Raw genomic sequence first — 22,191 nt, forward strand, 5'->3', positions numbered from 1 at the left:
TTGGCATTTATCCCTATTAAATTTCATCCTGTTGTTTTCAGCCCAGCACTCCAGCCTATCAAGATCCCTTTGAAGTTTGTTTCTGTCTTCCAGGGTTTTCGCTATCCCACCCAAAGACGAACCAGGCCAGCCTCCCCAACGTGGTGCCCTCCAGATCTGTTGGACTACAGAGCTGGCTGGGGGATGCTGGGACTGGGGGATACCGGAGGGCACCAGGGGAGCACGAAGAGCGACCCCCACCCCACTTGCCCCCACAGGGGCTGCCTTCTATTGGGAGGACGCGGGGGGGGCGGCGTCGGCGTTCCCGGAGCGCCCGTGGCGGAGCGGCTACTTGCCTCCATGTTCAGGCCGTCGTAGTGGTTCTCCTCCTTCTCGTCTTTGCCTGGAAACAGAGAGAGCAGGATGAGGGCCAGGATCCCAGGCGCCGGCTCTTGTGGGGGTCAAGCTTGAAGCCCACCCCCCCACCATGCACGTGCAAGACGTCTGCCGTCGGGGTGCCCCCCTCTCCCCGTCCCTTGGTGGGTGGGGCTAAGGGCGCTCCTGGCCGCAGGGCTCCTGGCGTGACCCACATCCGGGCCCTCGGGCGCCAGGCCTGCCTTTTCCCCTTAACGGGTTTTCTCTGGTGAAGGAGGCAGGAGGCAGGGTGGCGACACCGTAAAAGCCTCACTTGAGAGGTTGGGATCGCTTCGCTGCACCCTGAATTGCCGCACTCCTTCAGTGCTGCGGAAAGGCATTGCTTTTCCAGGTGGTTGGCAGGGGAAATATTTTAAAATAAATAAAAGGAGACGGGGACCCCCACCCAAGCACGTGAGACAGCACCGCGTTCTCCAGCCACGCCGTCCCCCACCCCCACCCCCACCCCGTGGCCAAAATGCTCCTGTCCCAGGGTGGGCAACACTGCAGCTCCCAGGTGGCCGGAGTGTCCCCTTGTGGGTCCCACACCGCCAGATTCAGCGGCAGCAAAATCAAGGAGCCTTCAAGCAGACAAACGAAGGGTCCAGAGGACTTTGCTCTGAAATCCACACCAGCGGCAGGAGGGTACCTTGTGTGTGTGTGTGTGTGTGTGTGTGTGTGTGTGTGTGTGTGTGTAAAGCGGCTGCCGGACCCCCCAAATTTGCCCACCTGTCCTATAACATCTACTCACGAGACCGATTCCTCAAAGAGTCCCAACAATGTGAATTAAAAGATTCCTTCTTCCAGGTTTAGCTTGTGTGTAAGCAGGCTGATTAGCCAAGATAAGTAGCCTTTGAACAGCCCCTTTTTCATTGCTCAAATGTCAGTTTCTGTTCCGAGGGGGGAGGGGAGGGGAAACACATTAGTCACTGTGCCCCTCGAATAACATATAACCCTGTGAACAATGAATAATATTGACATTGATATTGATAATAACAGCTTCCCCTCACTTGTCAAAACAGAGACTGTCACAGGAACAATGGCTTCTTTAATTCAAGGCAATTAAGGGGCGATTCCTCCCTCTTCCCCTTGCGTAGCACCTGCACACAGCTGCATCAGGGGTGGGGGTCCTCTCCCCCCCCCATACAGCCATTCTCACCCTGCCCCAATTCTCCTGTGCTCTGAGGAGATATTTTAATTTTATTTTTCAAACATGCACCCCTGGCCCATTACCAACGGCTTTCAGGGCATCTTACAAGAATGAAAACAATCAATATATTTAAAAAGCACAACCAATAAAATAAAATGGCAGTGTGGCTCAATGTGTTGCAAAACGGCATGCAATTAACCCCCCCCCCCGAATAAAACCAAACTCAGGTGGCATTTCAAAAGACAGGGGAGAGAAGGTCCTCGCCCGGCACTGAAAGCTCAGTGGCCCAGGTGGTCAAAAGTCAAGAGAGTCAGGCGGCAGGTAAGCCGCCCCGGAAGAGAGCATTGGCAAGCCAGGGTGCCACAACCAAAAAGGCCCTCCCTCCAGGCGCCACCCACCTCGCTCCAACAGGCTACAGGTGGCTGAGGGAGGACGCACTCTAGACTCAAACTGGGGAGGGGTCCAAAGGGGATCACCCAGGCCGTGAATTGTGCTCAGAAATGGGCCAGCAGCCGGAGAAATGGTTCAAAACAGGCTCAGCGTGTGGCCAGAAGTGACGGTCGGGACTCCCCCAAGCGTCAAAGAGGGGTCTTATCATAGAATCACAGAATAGCAGAGTTGGAAAGGACCTACAAGGCCATGGAGTCCAATCCCCTGCTCAATGCAGAAATCCACTCTAAAGTATCCCTGACAGACGGTTGTCCAGCTGCCTCTTGAAGGCCTCTAGTGTGGGAGAGCTCACAACCTCCCTAGGTAACTGATTCCATTGTCGTACTGCTCTAACAGTCAGGAAGTTTTTCCTGATGTCCAGCTGATGTCTTCTAAGGCATCGGCGGCAGACCCCCGTATCGCGCACTGGTGCGGAGAGGCCTGGAGCAGGGATGGCGGGAGAAGCCCCTGCCCCTGCCCCCCGCTGCGCCTTCGTCTTCGCAGCTCCCCACTTGTCCGGGTGTCTGGGGCCCAACCTGAGCCGCCCCATGCCCATTTCCAGACCATCCGGGGGTGGGGGGGGCGTGGAACGCTCAGCTCCCTCTAACCACCGGGGGGGGGCTCTTCCTTGAGGCAGGGGGGCCCAGAGAAGTAGATTGGACAAGCCCCACAAGGCAAGCGCGGGCTTCTCTGTGCTGCCAAACAGGAACTGACGTGGGGGGGAGGGGAAGGGGCGCTGCGCTCGCCCCCACTTGTGTGCTGGTTCAGCCCCTCCTTCTCTCCCCACTTCTTCCTGTGTTCTCTCTCTGTCTCACGTCCTTGCAGGTTAACGGAGGCCACAACTGAGCTCAAAATAGCACCAAACGTATACTATTTGGGGCGGGGGCGGTGGGGCAGAGAAGAGCAACTCCAGGGGGCTTCAGGGAGGGGGGGTGAGGGGGGGTTGTCATGACAGACTGAACCCACAGGCCACCCAAATATGCCTGGAACCGTGTGGAGTGCCGTGAGCATACGTGGGGTGGGATGATGGGGAGACTGTGTGCAGGCCGAGGGTCTGCCCTGTGCCCACAGCCAGGCCTGCGTGGGGCCTAAACGTGAGACCCCACAAATGAGGGGGGGGAAGCCCCCCAAGGATTCTGATGCCCGAGGCAGAAAATCGGGATGGACGTTTCCTGTCCCGCCTACTTAGCAGGGGCACAAGGACCCACGGAATGAAGGGGGAGGGCTGCGGGGGCGCTCCCATGCCCCTGGCCCCCGCCTGCCAGCCCTCCTCCGCCTCCTGAGGGAGGGGGCTGTGCTCACCCAGCCTGCCCCCTGATGCAGCCCAGGAATGCCCCCAGCGACAGCGGCTCCCCTGGCCGAGAAGCCCACCGCATCCAGACCAGGGGGCAGCAGCGCAGACCCTGGCCAGGAGAGGGGGGCCACAAGGGAAGGGTGGGCAAGAGACCCCGAGGCCATTCGGATGGTGGCAAGAAGCCCTTTGTGGGATTTGATGACGAGGAGGTCACTCCACCTCCTCTGCACCCCCCACCCCCCCCGCACACGCAAAATATCCGGCCAGGCAGCTGTTTATCCTCTTGCTATTTTTAATGAAGACGGGGCTGCGGTGGGTCGTGCCCGCCTTGCTGCCCACGCTTCGGGCCCTGGAAAGGCTCAGCATTTCACCCCGGCTCCCCTCTTTCCTGCAGGCGTGGGGCCCGGCCCCGTCCTTTAGCGGACCCCTCCCCATCCTGGACTGGGATGCCTAGAGCGGACCTCCCGGGACCCCATACTCCAGGGGGCAAAAGGCAACTCCACTCTGCCGGGACGGAGGCGGACACCGCTCGCTCGCCTGCCTGCCTGCCTGCCTTCGTTCGTTCGGGGTCCCTTGGCTTTCAGAGCTCCCCTCTGGCAAAACCTCAGCCCCTTCCCAAAGAACAGCCCTGGCATGGCAGCAGCCCGGGAGACCCCTCCCCTCGCAGGCTTCCTGCCAACAGGAAACCTAAGCTCCCTGGGAACCGGGGCTCGCCATTCTCCTCGGCTCCAAAAAGCCGCCTCTGGATTCCTGGGGCAGGGCAGCAGTCCTCCGAGCCCCCCCCCCCAGAAAGGAATGGTAGTGGGTGGGAGATTAAACCCAGGCAGGAGGGAGAGCCCAGGTCCTCCTGGGGAGCTAGCAGAAGGGGCTGGGGAAGCAGGGCCCTGCTGCAGGAAAAGCCCAGGGCTCAATCCCACGTTTCGGTCGGTCGGTCGGTCGGTCGGACAGACGGGCAGGGGGTCACCACGAGGGGAGGCCTGGTGGCTCCTTGGGCAGTGCGGGGGGGCGCTTAAGGGGTGCAGGCAGAGTGAGCCCATGGGAACAGTCCAGCAGCACCTACTCTTGCACAAGCCCCACTGCAAGGGAAGCGATGCTGCTGCTTCTGCAGAGTCCTGAAGCTCTGAGCGGAGGGTCCCCAGAGCTCCCCCTCCCTTGCCCCCCTCCCCCTGCCCCCCCTGCTGCGAGCTGGCCCGTGCCAGCTTATTGAAAGGCACGTCACCTCCCTGACCTCCCAGGGCAGATTTAAAGCCAAACAAACCCACGCGGCGGCCTTCGTTAGCCCAGGTGCTGGACAAAGCAGCCGGGTCCAAGCCCAGCTCCCCCGCCGTCCTTAGCCAGGCGCCCCTTCCTTTGGGCCCCTGCGCACGCGGACACCCCCTCCCAGCCCCTGCCCCCTGCCCCCCGGATGACACAACGCCTCCCCCTTTGCCCGCTCCCTCCCTCCCTCCCACTCACTCACACGCACCCGCTCAGGTAACACGCCAAAGGCGGCCGTGCCGGCAGGCCAGCCAGACCACAGCCGCCCTGGGCTGCCTGCCTCGCGGGCTCCCGAGCCAGCTGCTGCACCGACAGCTGCCCGCTCCCCCTCCGGCGTGCAAAGAGCACCGCCGGGCCTGCCGCCTTCCCCGTTCCCAGGCACCGAAGCCCTTCCCCAATTTGCAGCCGGCCCTTCGGAACCGCCAATGTTCTCCAAGGCCCGGTAGTGGTCTGTGGCCAGCGTTCAGGCCCCTGGCCCAGAACTACAGAGAGGGGAGGGGGCTGGGAGCGGGGAAGAGAGGCCGGAGGGGGGGGCAAACCCAGACCTTAGAGGACGTCTACCAGGGGCACGTCAAAAGGGGGGTCCCCTCGCACTCCGGACCGCGGGAGTCCAGAAGGGCAGCATCAGCAGCTCCACCAGCCCCACAGAGCCCTTCAGCCTGCCATCCCTATGGCATTCCCATCCCTATGGCATTCCCAAGCGAGTGAGGAAAGTGAGCGTGCAAAGGACACACACTGAGCCGGTTCACGGCACATGCTGGGGGCACCACGGCTTGCTTCACCCACAAGAAGCCGTGGTGCGTGGCGGGCACAGGCGACTGCCGTTACAAATTTGCAACCCCTGACGGCGTTGCGGCATGGCGTCTGACCCGGGCCACCATGCTCTGAGCCGGCTTCTCCTGCACGTCCACAGCACCGTTTTATTCCCCAGCTCACCCTTCGAGAAGAACGCCGTGAGGACCCTCGGAGGAGGCCGAGAGGCCTTCGGGCCACGGGGGCTGCGACGCTCTGCCCTCCCTGCCCTGGCCACTTGCCGCATTGCAACATCCTCTGCACTGCTCCACCAGCCTCCTCCAACCTGGCCCCCTCTAGATGTGTCTGAGGATGCTGGGAGTTGTAGTTCCAACACATCTGGAGGGCGCCGGGTTGGAGGAGGCTGCCTTGCAGGGTCTCAGCAGCCCGCCCCGCCCCTCCCCTCCCCCTCCCCTCCCGGGCTCACCTTCGCCGGCAGGGGGCTCAGGGCTGTCCTTGGGAGTGCAGCGCCCGTTCTCCAGGGCCCGCGCCATCTCCCCATCTGGGAGGCTGCTGGCCTCGTTCTCGCCTCGCTGGCGGCCCTTCAGGCCGGCGGTGCTGCTGTTCTCGGGGCTGCCCATGTCCGCCTCTCCGTTGGGCACCTGCTCCATGGGGCTGGCGTTGTGCGCAGGCGGGGGGCACTTTGGCGCGGAGGCGGTGTCTTTGGGGGCGTCGCTGCTCTCCACCTGAAACGAGGCAAATGCAAGGAAGAGGCGTGAGAAGCCGGCCCTCGGCCCCCTCGCACCTTCCGGATGCCGTGGGAAGAGACATCAAAGCTTCTGTGAGACCCCCGGCGACTCCGTCCTCGGCAGACAGCTGTCAGGTGAGAGCGGCCTCTGGACAAATGGTGGGGGGGGGCAGGGGGATGGACTGCCTGCTTCACGCCCAAGGAACAAAGGGTCTTGTGGCAGCTTAGACTGCCAATTCAGAGATGGCAGAAACTTTCGTGGGCCAGAAAGTTCAGCAGAAACTTTCGTGAACTTCATAAGAGGCACATCAGACCATCCTGAGTAGGCAGATAGATATAGACACATATGCACAAGGGTGTAGGGAGAAGAGTTTTCAATCACAGTTTCTAAAGTTCAGCTAAAAACTTTTTTTTTTTCCTAAAGCTTTTAGAACTTGATTTTGATCTTAGTTTTATACTGTTAGTTTTACTCTCCCCTGTGCCTGTTTGGTGCATTCGCTTCCCCTTCTTATTGTTTTATTATGAGTTTATTAGAATGTAAGCCTATGTGGCAGGGTCTTGCTATTTTATTGTTCTACTCTGTACAGCACCATGTACACGGATGGTGCTATATAAATAAATAATAATAATAAGAGGGAGGAAAGGCCATGTGACCTGGTTCGCATAACACGACAGCCCACTGTTGTCGTTTGAACCCGCAGCTAGCCAACTTGCTGTCGCTCGTTGTGTTGTGCGAACCCAGGCAGCAGGGCTTGTGTGAGGGGTTAAGCAACTCTCAAATAACCCATGGCTTGCTTTACAGGTATTTGAGGGCTGCCTAACCATCAAGCAACCCAACCGCCTGGGTTCGCACAACACGACAAGCCACAGCCAGCCGGCCAGATGTGGGCACCGTTCAAAAATGGTACCCGCAGGCACCTGGCATAGCACAACAACCCCCGTGGGTAAATCAAGCCATGGTGGGCCATCATGACGTGTGAACAGGCCCAATGATAATGACATTCAAGTCTTGGCAGATCTCCCAGCATTGGACACGTTAATCAATGCCTCTGTGAGTCTTCTGGAACAAGGGCCATGCTTGAGGTGCGTGAAGGTTTCTCGCTAGCTCGGATAGGTGTAGATGAGCAATTTCCAGGAAATCTGGTAGAGTCAGCATACATGTTTTTCTGTCCCATTATGGCTTCTGCGCAAACACGATTTTGAAGCTTCAAAAAAACACCGCAGCACATGTTAAGCGAGAGACCTTAACAGGATAGGGAAACCGAATGCGCCAAGGACTGTGGGCAGCAATGGCTGAGAGCCGGGAACAAATGCCTGGACTCAGGGGCGGCGTCTGCGCTGCCTGGAGCAGGTTCCGGCCTGCAGGAGGGAGGGGGGGCAGGCACACCCACCCACACCGCCACTGGACCCCCAGCAATTGCCTCCAGGTGGACGAAGCAGGTAAAGCTTTGGTGGAGGCTCCACGCTGCAGATGCGCCCCTGTAATCCGGGGCAGGAGACGGGCGCAGTATTGGGGTGCAGGCAAGCAGCCGTGTTGCATGCAAAAGCCCAAAACACACACTGGAACACACACACAAGCCCAGACGTTGGGGGGGGGGTGTCTCCAGACAAGACCAACTTCATATGAACGCTTTTGCAGGCAAGTTGTTGGTTCAAAAAAGGAGCCACCCAAATCATAACAATGCGAAACATAATGCCCCCCTCCTATTTTAAAGGAACAGGAACTTCCAAAGTGCCCGGCTGGGTCAGGCTGGAAGCCCACCGGGCTCAAGAAGAAGCGCCCTGCCTGCCGGCTGCCTTGGGGGGCTCACCAGCGAAGCCAGGCAGAGGAGTAAGATGGGCTCCTGCCTCTGAAGGTCGCTATCCTGACGATGTAGCCGCCCAGAGCCCAGGGTCCCCCACGTAGTTTGCACGGCTAAAAGGGCACTTAGGTTAACGGCCCTCAGAAGGCCCCGGGCTAGTCCCCGGTCGTTCCTCGACACCCACACCAGACTCTCCCCCTTCTAAAGCAGCATTTCTTGGCCAAGACGGGGATGATAGAAATGGCAGTCCAAGGCATCTGGATGGGGAGGTGGATGGCCACGGGTCCCACTTAGCCAGTCTTGAGCAAGCTCTGCGTTGCAGGAAGGCGTCTTTGGCCAGGACCGGCACGGAGCCAGCTTTCCCTGGCCGAAGGGCGCAGAGGGACCGGGAGAAGGCGCCACCTCCTTGCCCTTTCTCTGCACTGCCCAGTTACAGCATAGCCCCTCCCTTCGCCCTCCCCTAAGCCGAAGAGCCCCCCGTTTAAGCCCATCTCGGAGGAAACGGGTCAGCACAGAGGCCCGGCTTCTTTGCAGGAGGGCGGGAGGGAGGGGAGCAGCCGCTGCAGGCGGGGGCACAGGAAAGGAAAGGCCCCCTGCCCGTGGGAAGGCCTCACCGGCCTGGGGGGTCTTGGCTAGGCCAGAGAGGCCCAGGCCCAGCGCCTGAGCAAGGCAGGCTCAGGAAAGAGACGCGTGACCAGCCATCCACCTCAGAGGACGCTTTGACACCTCCTTGCCTCCTCAGGAGCCATTTGCTTCCGGCATGTACATTTGCTTCCCCTTGGATCTAGGCTTGTGGCCATATGAGGGAAGAAGCCATTTGGCGTTACCAAAGTCAGACCGGGGAGCCAAATGGGATTCCACACCGTGACGAGCTGAAGCAAACGGGAAGCCGGCCTTTCCGGCAGGCGGGTGGTGCTCACGGCACCACCGCCATCCCAGGCCTACGGGAACGGCCCAGCCAGCCGCTCGGGTTCTCTGCGTGGAGCACGCGGTGTGGGCGCGAGTCACCGCTGCCACACTTCCGTGAAGCGGTTTCTCTCCCGGTGCTCCCCAGGGCCATGCTTCCATCCTGCAAATGCGTGGCACGGATTCCTCCCCTGACCAGTTCCTAACTCCTTTCTGGATCCCCCTCCTCACCCCTGCGCCTCTTAACACCAGCCAGGAATTTCCGTGTGCCAACATTCCCTAGGCTGCCCTTCACCCACCAGGCTGGAGTTTCACGGCGGCATTCAGGCATAGCATTATGCACGCAATAGAACAAACACACGATAAAACATCAATCCATAATGCTGTGAGGGATACTAGAACCCCAGTGGGACCATTATCCCATGACGGTGATTGGTGGGAGATTCAGGACAGAAAAAAGGAAGGACTTCTTCACGCAGCGCATAGTTAAACTCTGGAACTCACTCCCACAGGATGTAGTGATGGCCACCCATTTGGACGGCTTTCAAAGGGGGTTGGATAAATTCCTGGAGGCGAAGGCTATCCATGGCGACTAGCCCTGAGGGTTGTGTGCTACCTCCAGTATCCGAGGCAGTAAGCCTGTGTGCACCAGTTGTTGGGGAACATGGGTGGGAGGGTGCTGTTGCACTGTGTCCTGCTTATGGGTCCCCGGTCGCCAGCTGTTCAGCCACTGTGTGAACAGAGTGTTGGACCAGACAGACCCTGGGTCTGTCCAGCATCAGAGCTCTTCTTACGTTCTCATGGATCAAAATAAAACACATCAACCGGCAAAAAACACACAATACCACGAAGCTTTCAGTGCCCTGGCAAAGAGAAATGTTTTAACCTGGGGCCTAAAAGAAGGCCACGCTGGTGCCAGTTAAATCCATACTGGGTGCCCGCCCGGCAAACTGAAAACTAGCAGTGAACAAGTCCATAAACGCTGCGAACTAGAACTCAGGCAAACTGGGCTGTCAGTGAGGGAGGCGGCGTCTCACCTTTGAGACGGCAGCCACGAGTTAACTCTCACGACCACCCCAGGCCACAGAGGGCCAGGCGCACTGCAAGGACGCCGCCGGGAGCGAGGGCCGGGCCCGGGCCACGAGGCCTTTCCCAGCGTTCCTTGAAGGAAAAGCCCTTCACCTGGGCCAGTGTCGGACAGCGCTGAGCAGCGTGAGGCCCAGGTTCAGCCGTGAAGTTGGTCCGCAGCCCGAAGGATATCGACCGGCACAGCCGGGGTCCCGCCTGCACAAGACGGATCATGCAGGCCTACCTTGCAGTGCTGTTTTAAGGATTACTGAGCCAATACGTAAAGTGCTGGAGCCATTCAGAAAAATGGTATATAAATGTCGCGTGTGTGTGTGTGTGTGTGAGAGAGAGAGAGAGAGAGAGAGAGAGGTGACTAAATGTGCATGTACACACACACACACACACACACACACACTTGCAAATGTTCCTACGCACGCTAAGGAAGGAAAGACCCTCCCCCGCTGCCCCCTAGGCAGTCCAGAGCTCTGCGCAGCCCACCGCCTCCCGAAGCAACTCTCCGGCTTCTGAAGCGGTCCTGATCCCCCGCCCCCCCCCACCCGACACCACCTCTTCTCTCATTTCCCCTCCAGCCCCAAAACCACTTGCTAACTTTCCTCCACGTCAGGGCGCAGGGGAGGGGGGGCCGTGGCCGTCTGCAGCACTTTCTCCTCCTCACGAGTCAGCCCACAACAAGGGCTGGGCCCGGGCCCTGCGTTCTAGCAAGCCACGGGGCCCTCCCCTTCCCCCTCCCCGGCTGGCCACATGTCAGTCTCCAGGAAGCCCAAAATAGCATCCCCTGCCCACCCACACGGATCTGCACGCAAGCAAGCGCCAGGCCAGACCGCAAGGCTGCTTCTGCTGCTGGGGGGCCTGGCAGCATCTCCGCTGGCCTGACACTTGGAGGCCAGGGGTGGGGGGGGGGCGGCTGCCGTCACGGGCCAATCCCTCCGCCCCTCGGCGTCAGGGAGGAGAGCCAGCCAGCCCCTCGGGCCGGACATCAGCACCGTCTTCCCTCTGCACCCACAACTTCACATCACGGCCTTGTGGCTTAGCGCTCTCCCTCACCCCACAGCTCTTTCCCTGGCTGGCCTCCGGTGGAAGCAGGGGGGGAAGGCCAGACCCGGGCCTCCGCCCGATCCAGCAAGATGGCTCTAAGTGAGGGCCGGAGCTGGGGCTGTGGACCGGATGGGAGCACCTGTTCTGCCCTGGACAGGGAAAGGGGGGGGCAGAGCAGAGGAGCCCTCAGGGGGCACAAGAGCCCCCGCCTGGCATGCAGGAAATGCTGCACGGCGCTCCTGCCCCGCGCGTGGGTTTCCTGCGGGCAGCCGGCCAGTCCCTGCGTGAGCAGCAGGCTGGGCTAGGTGGGCCTTGGGCTGGGCTGGCATCCGGGCTCTTTTGGGGTTCTTAAAGCCCCAGCTCCAGCACCTGCCCACCCCCCACCCCCGGCCCACTGCCAGGTTCAAAGGAGCTCAGATAGCAGCAGGCGATGCGACCCTCTCGCTCTCTCTGCCGGAGGCCCTGCAGGGCGGCTGCCAAACGGGGAATCATAGGATCACAGAATCATAGAATAGCGGAGTTGGAAGGGGCCCACAAGGCCATGGAGTCCAACCCCCTGCTCAAGGCAGGAATCCACCCGAAAGCATCCCTGACAGGTGGTTGTCAGAAGACAGAAGCAGCGTGCAGCACAGCCTCCGTCCAACCTGGCGCCTCCCAGACCTTTTGGGACTACGCAGCCAATGGGCAGGGCTGGGCGAGTTGTAGGCCCAAACATCTGGAGAGCACCAGGCTGGGCAAGGCTATGCCTACAGAAGCCCACCCCCAGAAACGGGGAAGCACTGCCCGCGTCTGGACTCGGCTGGCCGCACCACAGGTGCCCGGAGGGGGCTCTCAGCGGCAAGGGAGCGAGTCCCTGGCACTGCCACTCCACCTGCCATGGGGTCAGCAGCCGCCCTGCCTGGCCCCCCTTCCATTCCGCCATGCCTGGGCAGAGGGGAGCAGCCGGGCAGGCCGGGGCCTCAAGCACACACACACGCCACCCATGTGCACCAGCCATCGGGCTTCTCCCCAACACAACGTGGCAGCGGTGTGAGGAACTACACATCCCATGATGCTTTGAGCCGGCCCTCATGGCAAACCCAGGGGAGTGGGGAGGGGGCATCTTTTCAAGTTCCGTGGCTGTGCCGCCTCTGACTGCGGACGCCCCCCCAGGAGTGGGCTCACAGAGGCCCCCAGTGTCTTACCCTGCAGCGCAGCAGCCCCGGCGCGTTTCCCCTCCGGTTCCTGGTGCCAGCGACCCACACCGGCTCCCAGCGACAGAGGTTTCCTGCCCCGCTCCGCAGAGGAACCGGCCCCCTCCTGGCTGAAGACACGCTTCCTCCGAAAACGAAAGAGAGAGACACGCGCAGGACCCGGGCCTTCGCCACCCTCCGGCTGCGGCTCATTGCTAGCAGCCTGCCTAGCGAACAAGCCCAGGGCTTCGTTTGAGTGACAGCCCGCGTTTCCTCCAAACACGGCGCTCAAGGCAGCTGCCAAGAGCCGAACGCAGCTTAAAAGTGGAATCTTAGTCGGAGCCAAGGTGGCAAAGCCGTTTCATTGCCCGCAGCCTCACCAGCGCTCCTGCGCATCACTGGGGCCCTTGTTCTCGTTTCTCAAATGGGAAACTGAGGCTGGCCAGATTATGAAGTGTGAATTACAAAGGCAGGCTGGATTTGAACCCGGCTCAAAGGCCACGCACGCTCACTCCCTGCAGAAAACGCAAAAAGGGCCCTCGCTGTGCCAGTCAGAAGGACCCTGCGTGCAGGAGAGAGACACCCTCACCCCACATACCCCACCTCTCTCCCAGGCAGTGACTGAATCAGCCGTGTTGGCTTCTCTGTAGGACTCAAGACTCCTCCCTGTAGATCTTCACAGGCAGCCTTCCCCAGCCTCCAAGTGTGTTGGACTACAACTCCCATAATACCCACACCTCCCATAAGCAGGGCTGGCTGGGGGACTAGCATAATAGAATCATAAAACAGCAGAATTGGAAGGGGCCTAAAAGGCCATCGAGTCCAACCCCCTGCTCCATGCAGGAATCCACCCTACAGCATCCCTGACAGATGGTTATTGGGAATGCCTGCTCTAAAGGCACCCCCTGCCTCACCAGGATGGTGTGGGGCACAAACCTGGGCGCCGGTGGGCACGGCCACACAGGGATGGGGCAGGTTTGCAAGGAAGCCCTCCGGAGGGGTGATGCCACAAGGACGGAAGGGGGCGCCACTCCGACCGCCCCAAAGAGACGGAGCTGAAGTCAAAGGCCCTGAAGGTGCTGCCCGTTGAGCTCTGGATGCAGGCAGGCAGGCAGGCCGGCCCGCTTGCCCCTGTACCCCCAGAGCCCAAATCCAGGGCTCTCTCCCCTACCAAACAAGGGGGCTGTGAGCGCCCCCATCCTCTTGCAGGGGCAGGCGGTAACGGGGAACAGTGGTCTGGCCACGGGAGCGGCACAGACAGGCACAGAGGCAGGGGGACCGCCAAACGGGCGGAGGTCCCAGTCCTACTTACTGCAACCGTCCCCACCCTGCAACTGTTGTCGACCATCCCAACCTGTTGGACGAGCGCCTGCCAGGCCTGTGCGACACGAGACGACCCCGGCGGCAAAGGGCCTCTTTCTTTGCCGTCTGCCTGGAACTACAGTAAAGGCGCGGAGACCCGACAGGCCAAAAACCCCGACAGGCCAAAACCGGCCACTTGAGGGGGTCCGTCGGGTTCTGTGCATCCTAAACGGGGCGGGCGAAACATCTCGCAAATCATCCCCGTGCAGAACCACTTCTGGCGCTGGGCCGCGGATGGAGGCCAAGCGCTGCGGCGCCTTCCGGGGCCATCAGTTGCCCCTTCAGCCGATCCAGGTGGCTCCCAGGGCCCCGCTTGGTTTGCAACAGCAAGAGGACTCCAACGCCGAGGCAGAGCCGCCTCCCACTCCTCAGCCTGCTCACCTGCCACCAAACACAGACCTCCCAAAACCTCCACACACACACACCAGCCCAAGAACTGCCACGGATGCCCCAACTGCAGCCTCCCTCGTCCTCCGGTGCAGCCTTTAGAGAGCTCTCTTAAGAGCTTCAGAGAGCTTCAAAATAAATACCATCTTGCTGGGATCCTTACAACACCCCTGCAAGGTAGGTCAGGTGGGCAATAAGCCTGAAGGTTCAGGGATTTGGGGAGCAGGCCACAGAAAGCCCATTCTCTGCCTGACAGCACAGCTGCCCAGTAGCCCTGGGCTAGTGGACAGCGTGGAAGGCCATGGCTTCGGGCGTCGCCATCGCATGCGCTTTGTATGTTGGTGGGGCTCTGGGCTTGGAGCACCCAGGCTCTGGCTTCGAGGGGGGGGGATCCACCCATGATTTCCGGTGAGCTGCAGGCAGGGCGTGTTCTGCTTTACTTTTTCATAATATCACAGAACAGCAGAGTTGGATGGGGCCTACAAGGCCATCAAGTCCAACCCCCTGCTCAATGCAGGAATCCACCCTAAAGCATCCCTGACAGAGGGTTGTCCAGCTGCCTCTTGAAGGCCTCTAGTGTGGGAGAGCCACTGGTTCCATTGTCGTACTGCTCTAACAGTCAGGAAGTTTTTCCTGATGTCCAGCTGGAATCTGGCTTCCTTTAACTTGAGCCCGTTATTCCGTGTCCTGCACTCTGGGAGGCTCGAGAAGAGATCCTGGCCCTCCTCTGTGTGACAACCTTTCAAGTATTTGAAGAGTTCAGATGGTTCTTCTTCTGGCAGCACACCCAGGGTTAGGGCAGTGGGCCTCAGGGGTCCAGGATGTTGCCTGGGGTCTGGAGCAGGGCAGCCAGAGGACAGGAGGCCAGGGCATGGCAGGGCCCAGGCTGCCCGCAGCACCCAGATGAAGCAAAAGCAGCGGATCCACCAGCTCACAAGGAAGGCCAGAGGCAGCGGCAGCAGCGGCTCGCATGGAATTGGCCGCTGGACTCTCAGCGCTCCTTGCCCACAAAGGTTACGGTTCCCTCCATCCTTCCTGGACAGTTAGCCAGGCTCCGGAAACACCCCATTTGGATTTTTGTCACCCGTCGTATATGGGGCTGCCCTTGAAGACCGTTCGGAAACTGAAGCTCTTAGAAGATACAGCTGCTGGGCGGCTACCTGGGAGGGTCGTGTGGAGCACACCTCCCCGGCCTTCGAGCAAGAGCAGGCCTGGCTTCCGGTCTGCTTCCAGACACAATTCAAACTGCTGCCCACTGCCACCCCCACCGCCCCCTGGGCCTTTATAGCCCTTTATGGCTTAGGCCCAGAGAGCCTCAAGCCCCACTTATGCCTCCATAAACCTCTCCCCGGAGGCTCTCCTGAGGGACCCCCTGCTGTCAGAGGAAAGATAGGAGGTGAATTCCAGACAGGGCCTTTTCAGCGTGGGTGCCCTGTCTTCGGCCTGCCATCCCAGGGAGGCTCCCCTGCCACCCTCTTTGCGCTCCTCTTGGCATCACAGGAAGACCATTTTTATTGGCCCAGACCCTGTTCTAACAAATGGTTTGAAATCTTACCTAACTCTGCTTGTAAGACTCGGTTTTACCGTGATGCTGCTTTAATTACTTTTTGCTCTGGCTGTTTTGCTGTGCGTTTCAATGACCCGGAGCTACTCCAAGGACCAGCTTGAGAGAGGCGATCTGTACGGGGTGATGGGGGAGGCTTCCAAGTCCAACCCCACCCCCAATTCAGGGGGCGTGGTAAGGGCGCCCGCGTGGCCTCCTGCCACCATCCTGGGCCATGCCGGACCTTCCACGCTTCTCCTGTTCATGGAGGCGCCCCAAAGATGCCAGCCAAGCCCCTAGCGATCCCAAGAAGCCACGGGCAGCCCCTGCGCCCCTCCCGGTGGAAACAGGTGCCCTCCATCTCCTCCTCTGCCAGCAGTGAATGGAGCTCGAAATAGACTGCCTGGGAGGCGCCAGCTGGCAGAGCCCCCCCCACCCCCCACCCCCCGCCCCGGATCCGTAACCACAGAGCTGCCCTGGGACTCCGTCCCCCCGTGCGTCTTGCGGTGCTTCCCTCCAAGCCCCACAGCCTTGGGACTCAGGTAAATGCGTGAAATGGGGCCGGGTGGGAGGGTGGGCGGAGAATAATTGCAAAGAGGCCAAAGGGCCTTGTGGTTCCGTGAAGACCAGCGCTTCTATTCTTGCATAAACTGTTGTGGACCACACAGTCCACCTCATCAGGTGCAGGGTTATGGTTGCAAGGAGAGAGAAGGAGAGAGAGAGAGAGAGAGAGAGAGAGAGAGAGAGAGAGAGAGAGAGAGAGAGAGCATGCATAGTTGATGGGGGGGCTGGGAGGGCGAGTTGCAAACCGTCCTTCACAGTGAAGTTGTTACTGATAACAAATCTCCTGGCATTAGGTGAGCCACTTAACGCACGTAGTGTGATAAAAATCCATTATCCTGATCCAAGCCTCTGGAGACAGAATTGAAACCGTTGATGAATTCGAACTCAGCACCCTCTCGCTCTCATCCCCTTTTGAAGCTGCTTTGTTCCACAGCGCCCGCTTTAAGGCCAGGGACGGAGCGTCCTGGGAGGCCGACGCGTTCTCCAACCGGATTCCGGATAGGGCCGTTTCTGCGGTCAATTTGTGCCCATTTTATTTCTTTCCCCGGAGAGACTGGCCCGTTTGCCTGACTCTGTGGAACACAGGAGGGCTGAAAGGCAGAACGGCCGACAGGAAGCGGCGGAGATCACTCCAGACGGTGCTTTGCAAGGGCAGAGGAAGAACCAAGCTGCCCCTCGTGATCTCGGAGCATTGGGGGGGGGGGGGCAGCAGGCCACCTACAAAGCCGGGAATGGCAGGGAGTTGAATCAGTGGCCCCGTGCTCAGCCCTCACACATGCGCAGAGCAGGCCTTGGCCTGCTTTCTGTGGGGCAGGGTTAGGCCAAAGCCGGCTGCCCCACCAAGGGAGCTGAGCACACACCACCTGCCCCACGCTTGGCCTCCCCTTGCTGGCCTTTCCAAAGGCAGAAGAGGTGGGATCCAGACCAGCAGCCATGCCGCTTGGTGCCTGTGCCTGCTGCAGAGACAGCAGCCTGGCAGCCTCCCAGCTCTCCCTCTCCTCCCCCCACCCCCACCCCCCACCCCACCCCCCGTGCAGCCTTGCAGCAACCTTGCTTCCCTGCCTGCCACAAGCAGAGCCGCCTCCCCGCCTGGCCTGATCCAGTTTCAGGAAGCAGCCAGCAACGCACGGCAGCAACCCTTCTCCGAGTGCCCAGGATGTGGCCAGTGGCCAGCTCCCCCCCCCCCCTGCCCAGGCAGTGGTGCCAGAGATCAGGTTCCAGCTGCACAAGGCAGAGGAGCGGAGTGGGGAGGAGGAGGAGGAGGAGGAGGAGGAGGAGGCTGCACAGAGCTACAGCTAGGAGGGCAAGCCATTCCCACGGCCCACGGGGCCACGCAGCCTGCTGGGAAACAAGCCAGCACCAGCAGCCAGGCTCCCATGAGGGTCTCTGGGAAGGAGGTAGAAAAGGCACGTGCAACGCCCAAAGCCTCTCATCCAGAGAGCTTCGGCTACGGTGCGGTATTCAAATGCAATAAAATGAATGAAATTAAACAAAGCAAAGAGCGCCTTGACAGTTCTTCTTGCAGTCTCTCCAGGTACTGCAGCCGCCAGTCGCCATCTGCCTGGAACGCCGCCCCCCGCCCCAGATCCACCATGGAGGTCAGACGGCAGAAGACGTGGGGCAGCCCCACTCCTAACCACGCAGCTTTGTGGAAAAGCCCCCATGGTGGCTGAGAAGCTGTGGCTGAGTCAAATAACTGATGCAGCACCGATTCGCAGCCACTGCAGGACTCTGAGCGCGTGCAGACAGCCTCATGGAAAGGAAAAGGCCTTCAGAGAAAAGGAGAACTAGAGCACCCAGCGGAGAGATTCTGCAACACTCGGGGAGGTTCAGAGGGCAGGAAGACATTCTCTCCCACCCACCCCCAGCATTTTCTGCCTTGCTCTGTAGTCACGTATGGTTTGGTTCACTTGCTTGAGTCACCTGAAGCTCATTTCTCTTCTGTGGTCTGGGTGACATAAGCCCATGATGTGGGGGGGGGAGGGGGGGCTGAATTGGCTGCCTCGCCCTGGTGCTGGGAGCGGCATTTTCTCCAGGGCCTCCAACGCAACGCAGGCCCCCTCCGCTCAGCGGATCGCTGGTAGCTGCATACGCCAGTGAGTGGGTTGGACTTGATGGCCCTGTAGGCCCCTTCCAACTCTGCTATTCTATGATTCTATGAGTCTTGGGTCCAGCGACCAGGCAGCTCCAAGGACCTGTTCAAAAGTGGGGAGGGAGGGAGGGCACGGATGCGAACGTAGACGTGGACGCCATCACGGGCCCCGTTTATGCCTTTCAAGCTCAATGTATCAATATACAAAAAATAATTATTAAAAACTGTGAACCACCCAGAGAGCTTCCGCTATTGGGTGGTATAGAAATGTAATAAATAAGCAATAAAAATAAAAGGAATAAAATGAAACAACCAAAAGCAGAAACAGCAGAAAATATGAAGGACCACAATAAATCCTAAACATGGCAGCAAAAATCAAACAGACTTCACTTAGAAGCATGACCCAATGGCATGGTTCTGACCCGGCACCTACAGCATCCTAAAGTTGGCACCAGGTTAGCACTCCGGGGAAGGTGGACGAGTTCTTCACGGCAGAAATGCCTAAGTCGCCTTTCATCAGAAATCCCGGGGACGGTTTCCACAAATGGGGGCCATCACAGAGAAGGCCCCTGCCCTGACAGACACCCACGAACCTCTGCTGAGACTCTGAAGGAGGCCTCAACAACTGAGCAGGGTCAGAGAGACGAAGGCGGCCTTTCAAGCCGTCCTCACGCAAACGGAACGGCTACAGGGAGAATTAGAGCGAGAGCAGAGCAAAACGGCACGTGACTTCCCCTATCCAGGGAAGAAACCACTGGCCAAGGCGGGACACCCGGGCCCACGTCTACCACAAACCAGCCCACACGCCGCTCCACCCACTGCATCTGGCCAAGAACGTGCGCCCTTTTACTAGGCGCAGCGGAACCGTCCGAAGCACATCCCCGGAGGGGTTTATTCACGAGCGCTCGCGTGCGTGTTTTACCAGATGGGGAGGGCGCGTCCGCACACGCATCCCGCCAAGAGATGGATGCAGCCTGAAGGGGTGTGTGCATTACAGCCGGAGAGGGCGTTGTCGGAGAGGGCGTGGGCTTGTGTGGGCGCACGTGGAGCTGCAGGCCTCCTGTACGCACAAGCGCAGAGAACCTCCCCGCCCGGCCTTCGTTGCCTGCCGTGGCTCCGTTTCTCCTCCAGCCAGGGCACCGGGGCGATTCGTAGGAGCTGCAGACCTTGGAGGGCTCCTGGAATGGAGGTGCAGAGAGCCCAGCCATCCCTCAAGAGAAGGTAGGAGGCCGCAATCTTCTTCCAAGGGACACGGGGGGACAGGAGAGAGGGCCCCCGGCATGAGGGCAGGATCCGTGCCACGCGCGCTGCAGATGCTCCTCTCCCCAAACTGCCCAGCAAGGACAGAAATGTCTTAATTCCAGGAAAGAGTCCTCCCCCCCTCCCCCAGTTTCTGCTTGCAACTATTTCCCCCACCCTGATGAGGATTTGGGGGGAGGGGAGGGGGGCCCCATCCGTGCACGCCAACTGACAAACATCTCGCTCACCACAGGGCTGAACAAAGCGTTCTGCAACCAGAACCAATCGTGCAAACCAAGCAGGCCCACACGGAGCTTGTTTTGCATGACTTACTCTGATTTCAAAAGCAAGCAGGGCTTCGGAGCAAGGACAGAGGCAAGAGAAGCAGGTTGAACGCAATGGGGGAAAGGCCCTGCCCTCGAGATCCCCACCCCAGGGACCCACACCTCCCTCCGCCAGACACGTCTAGGCTTCCTCAGGCTTTTCTGGCCGGCCATCAGGACTAGCAGCTCCCTTTAAACACACGCGAGAAGGGAAGCCTAGAATCCCAGACGATGGAAGCCTGCCTCGAAAGCCCATCGGATTCCTCTTTTGCCTGTGCAGGAAGACGAGAGGCGCAAACCGGCAGCGCCCTTCTCAAGCCCTCAGGACTCCTCCGGCCCCCCAGCAGGGCCCGGAAACTCCTGGGGGGACCCGGTGGGCCTCCTCCTCCTGCCCCGCTTCAGGACCAGAAGATGCCACGCCAAGGCCCCCCAGCCACCCTCCGCACCTGCCCACCCATCCACCCACCCCCGGCACGGAACGGCACGGCACGGCCCAAAGGTGCCAGCCGGCAGCTGCCACTCACCACTGGCTGCTTGCGTTTCCTGCCAGGCCGCCCAGCTTTCCTCACGGGGATCCCCGGATCCGGCTTCTCCTCCTTGCTCCGATTGTCATCAAGGTCCTCTTCACTCTGCTGTTCAGGGAAAGAGACGGCAGCCAAGTCAGCGTATGGGTGGGCAAGGCGGCCCGGGAGGCGTGGGCAAGGCGGCCCAGGGGGAAGGCCTCCTCTCCAAGGAGCAAGCAAGGGCTCTTCTCAGGACAGATGCAGGCCGACCTCCTCCTGGCCGGGCCGACTGCTGCCCATGGTCTGCGTGGGACCCGCTCCGTCTCAGGACATCAGAAGAGCCGGCCCATTGGCCCAAGTCCTGCCCAAAGCAGCACCCGCTCCCCCCGGAGTGCAGTGGCCAGCCAGAGTCCCGACGGGACGCCTGTGAGCAGGGCAGGAGCCCCGCAGCACCCTCCTGGTCAGGCTCCCCAGCAACTGGCCTTCAGAGGCCTGTTCTTCTTCGGCCTCTGATCATGGCGGTCACTGTCATGACGACGAGTAGCCACTGACAGCCTTTTCTGGCCCTTTCCTCCGTACGCCTCGCCTTCCTCCTCCCCCCACCACCGTTATGCCTCACGTGAAGCCTCATCATGGGCGCCTCCCCCGTACGCGTCCCCCCTGCTCGCACGCTTCCCTCCTCTATCCCACTCAAGAGCCCCTCGACGACTAAATCCAGCTGGGGACGCCCTGACTGGCGGCTCCTGGCACGACCCGTTCGCTGGATCTCCACTGTCAGCGACATCCACCTTTGGCGCGCCGTGTCCAGGACGTGGCAGCAGCCGCTCGTGGAAAAGCCAGGGACTGGGCAAAAGCGGTTCGATGGGCCCGGTCCTCTCAGCTCCGGTTGGCTGCTGTGCTCCCGTGAGAATGGTTTTATGGGCGACGGCGGCGACGGCTGCTGCTGCTGTTTTATTCTCTTGCTCTTAAATCATTCTATTGCTGTATTTTTTATTGTGCTTCAGTGTCTTTTATTGCGGCTCACTTTCTTTTGGCGTGCCCATGGTGCTTATCAAATCCTCAAATCTAAGAGCCGTGGGCACGCCCAAAAGACAGCCAAGATACCAAACGCTTACTGCTGGTATTAAGGATCATTGCCCTTTAAACAAAATTCTATTCTGTTGGCAATGACAAATCATCCTGTGGTATATCCACACTCTTAGATTGGCCAAGGAAAGAGGAAGTCTTTTATTTTGACAGGGCATTCAGCAATTTTAATTAATTTGATAATATTTGTATATAAATCAGTTGTCAATGGTTTGTTAAATTCTCTGTATATTTCCCCATTGTTATGCTTGGTCTAATTTCCTTGTATGTGGACAGGTTGTATTCTTGGTAGTTTTATTTTGAATTTGATGTATAAGCAAAAGTCATAGAATCACAGAATAGTAGAGTTGGAAGGGGTCTATAAGCCCATCGTGTCCAAACCGCTGCTCAATGCAGGAATCCGCCTTAAAGTATCCCTGACAGAGGGCTGTCCAGCTGCCTCTTGAAGGCCTCTAGGGTGGGAGAGCCCACGGCCTCCGTAGGCAAGTGGGTCCACTGTCGTACCGCTCTAACAGTCAGGAAGTTTTTCCTGATGTCCAGCCAGAATCTGGCTTCCTTTAACTTGAGCCCGTTATTCCGTGTCCTGCACTCTGGGAGGATCGAGAAGAGATCCTGGCCCTCCTCTGTGTGACAACCTTTTAGGTATTTGAAGAGTGCTATCATGTCTAGGGTGACCATATGACCAGATTTGCCTGGATTTGTCCGGGTTTTTGATGACAAATCCGGGAGGGGGAGGGGAAATCCGGATTTTTCCAAAGAGCAGCTCTAATGGGAATTAACAAAAATGCTTATAACTCCATCATTTTTTAAGATAAAGGCATGAAACTTGGCACAATGGTAGCTCTTAGGAAGGGCTTTAGTCATACCAAATTTGAAACAGATCTGTTCATCCATTGATTTTTTTAGGATTTTTTTAAAAATTGAGGTTTTAAAATTATTATTTTAAAAATTGTCATTTTTAAAGTTAAAAAGCTGAAACTTCGCACCATGATAGGACTTAGGTAGAGCTTTAGCCACACCAAATTTGAAACAGATCTGTTCATCCATTGATTTTTTAGGGTTTTTTTTAAAATTGAGGTTTTTAA

At 59.1% G+C, this 22,191-nt stretch overlaps 1 protein-coding gene across 3 annotated transcripts in view; it reads right to left on the reverse strand.

Moving 5' to 3' along the window:
- DNMT3A (DNA methyltransferase 3 alpha) overlaps window positions 1–22,191 on the reverse strand; it is an 80,581-nt gene that overhangs the window by 53,113 nt on the left and 5,277 nt on the right. For 2 of the 3 annotated variants that reach the window (XM_063123682.1, XM_063123680.1), the window contains exons 2-4: window positions 20,042–20,149; window positions 5,743–6,001; window positions 336–382 (exon numbers count right to left, since the gene is read on the reverse strand). In XM_063123682.1, the coding sequence (XP_062979752.1) occupies window positions 336–382; window positions 5,743–6,001; window positions 20,042–20,149 (414 nt within the window). The remainder of the gene's footprint in view (window positions 1–335; window positions 383–5,742; window positions 6,002–20,041; window positions 20,150–22,191) is intronic. The other variant, XM_063123681.1, reaches the window with a different exon arrangement.

The sequence above is a fragment of the Elgaria multicarinata genome, chromosome 4 (genome assembly GCF_023053635.1).
Source record: "Elgaria multicarinata webbii isolate HBS135686 ecotype San Diego chromosome 4, rElgMul1.1.pri, whole genome shotgun sequence".
Lineage (NCBI taxonomy): Eukaryota > Metazoa > Chordata > Lepidosauria > Squamata > Anguidae > Elgaria > Elgaria multicarinata.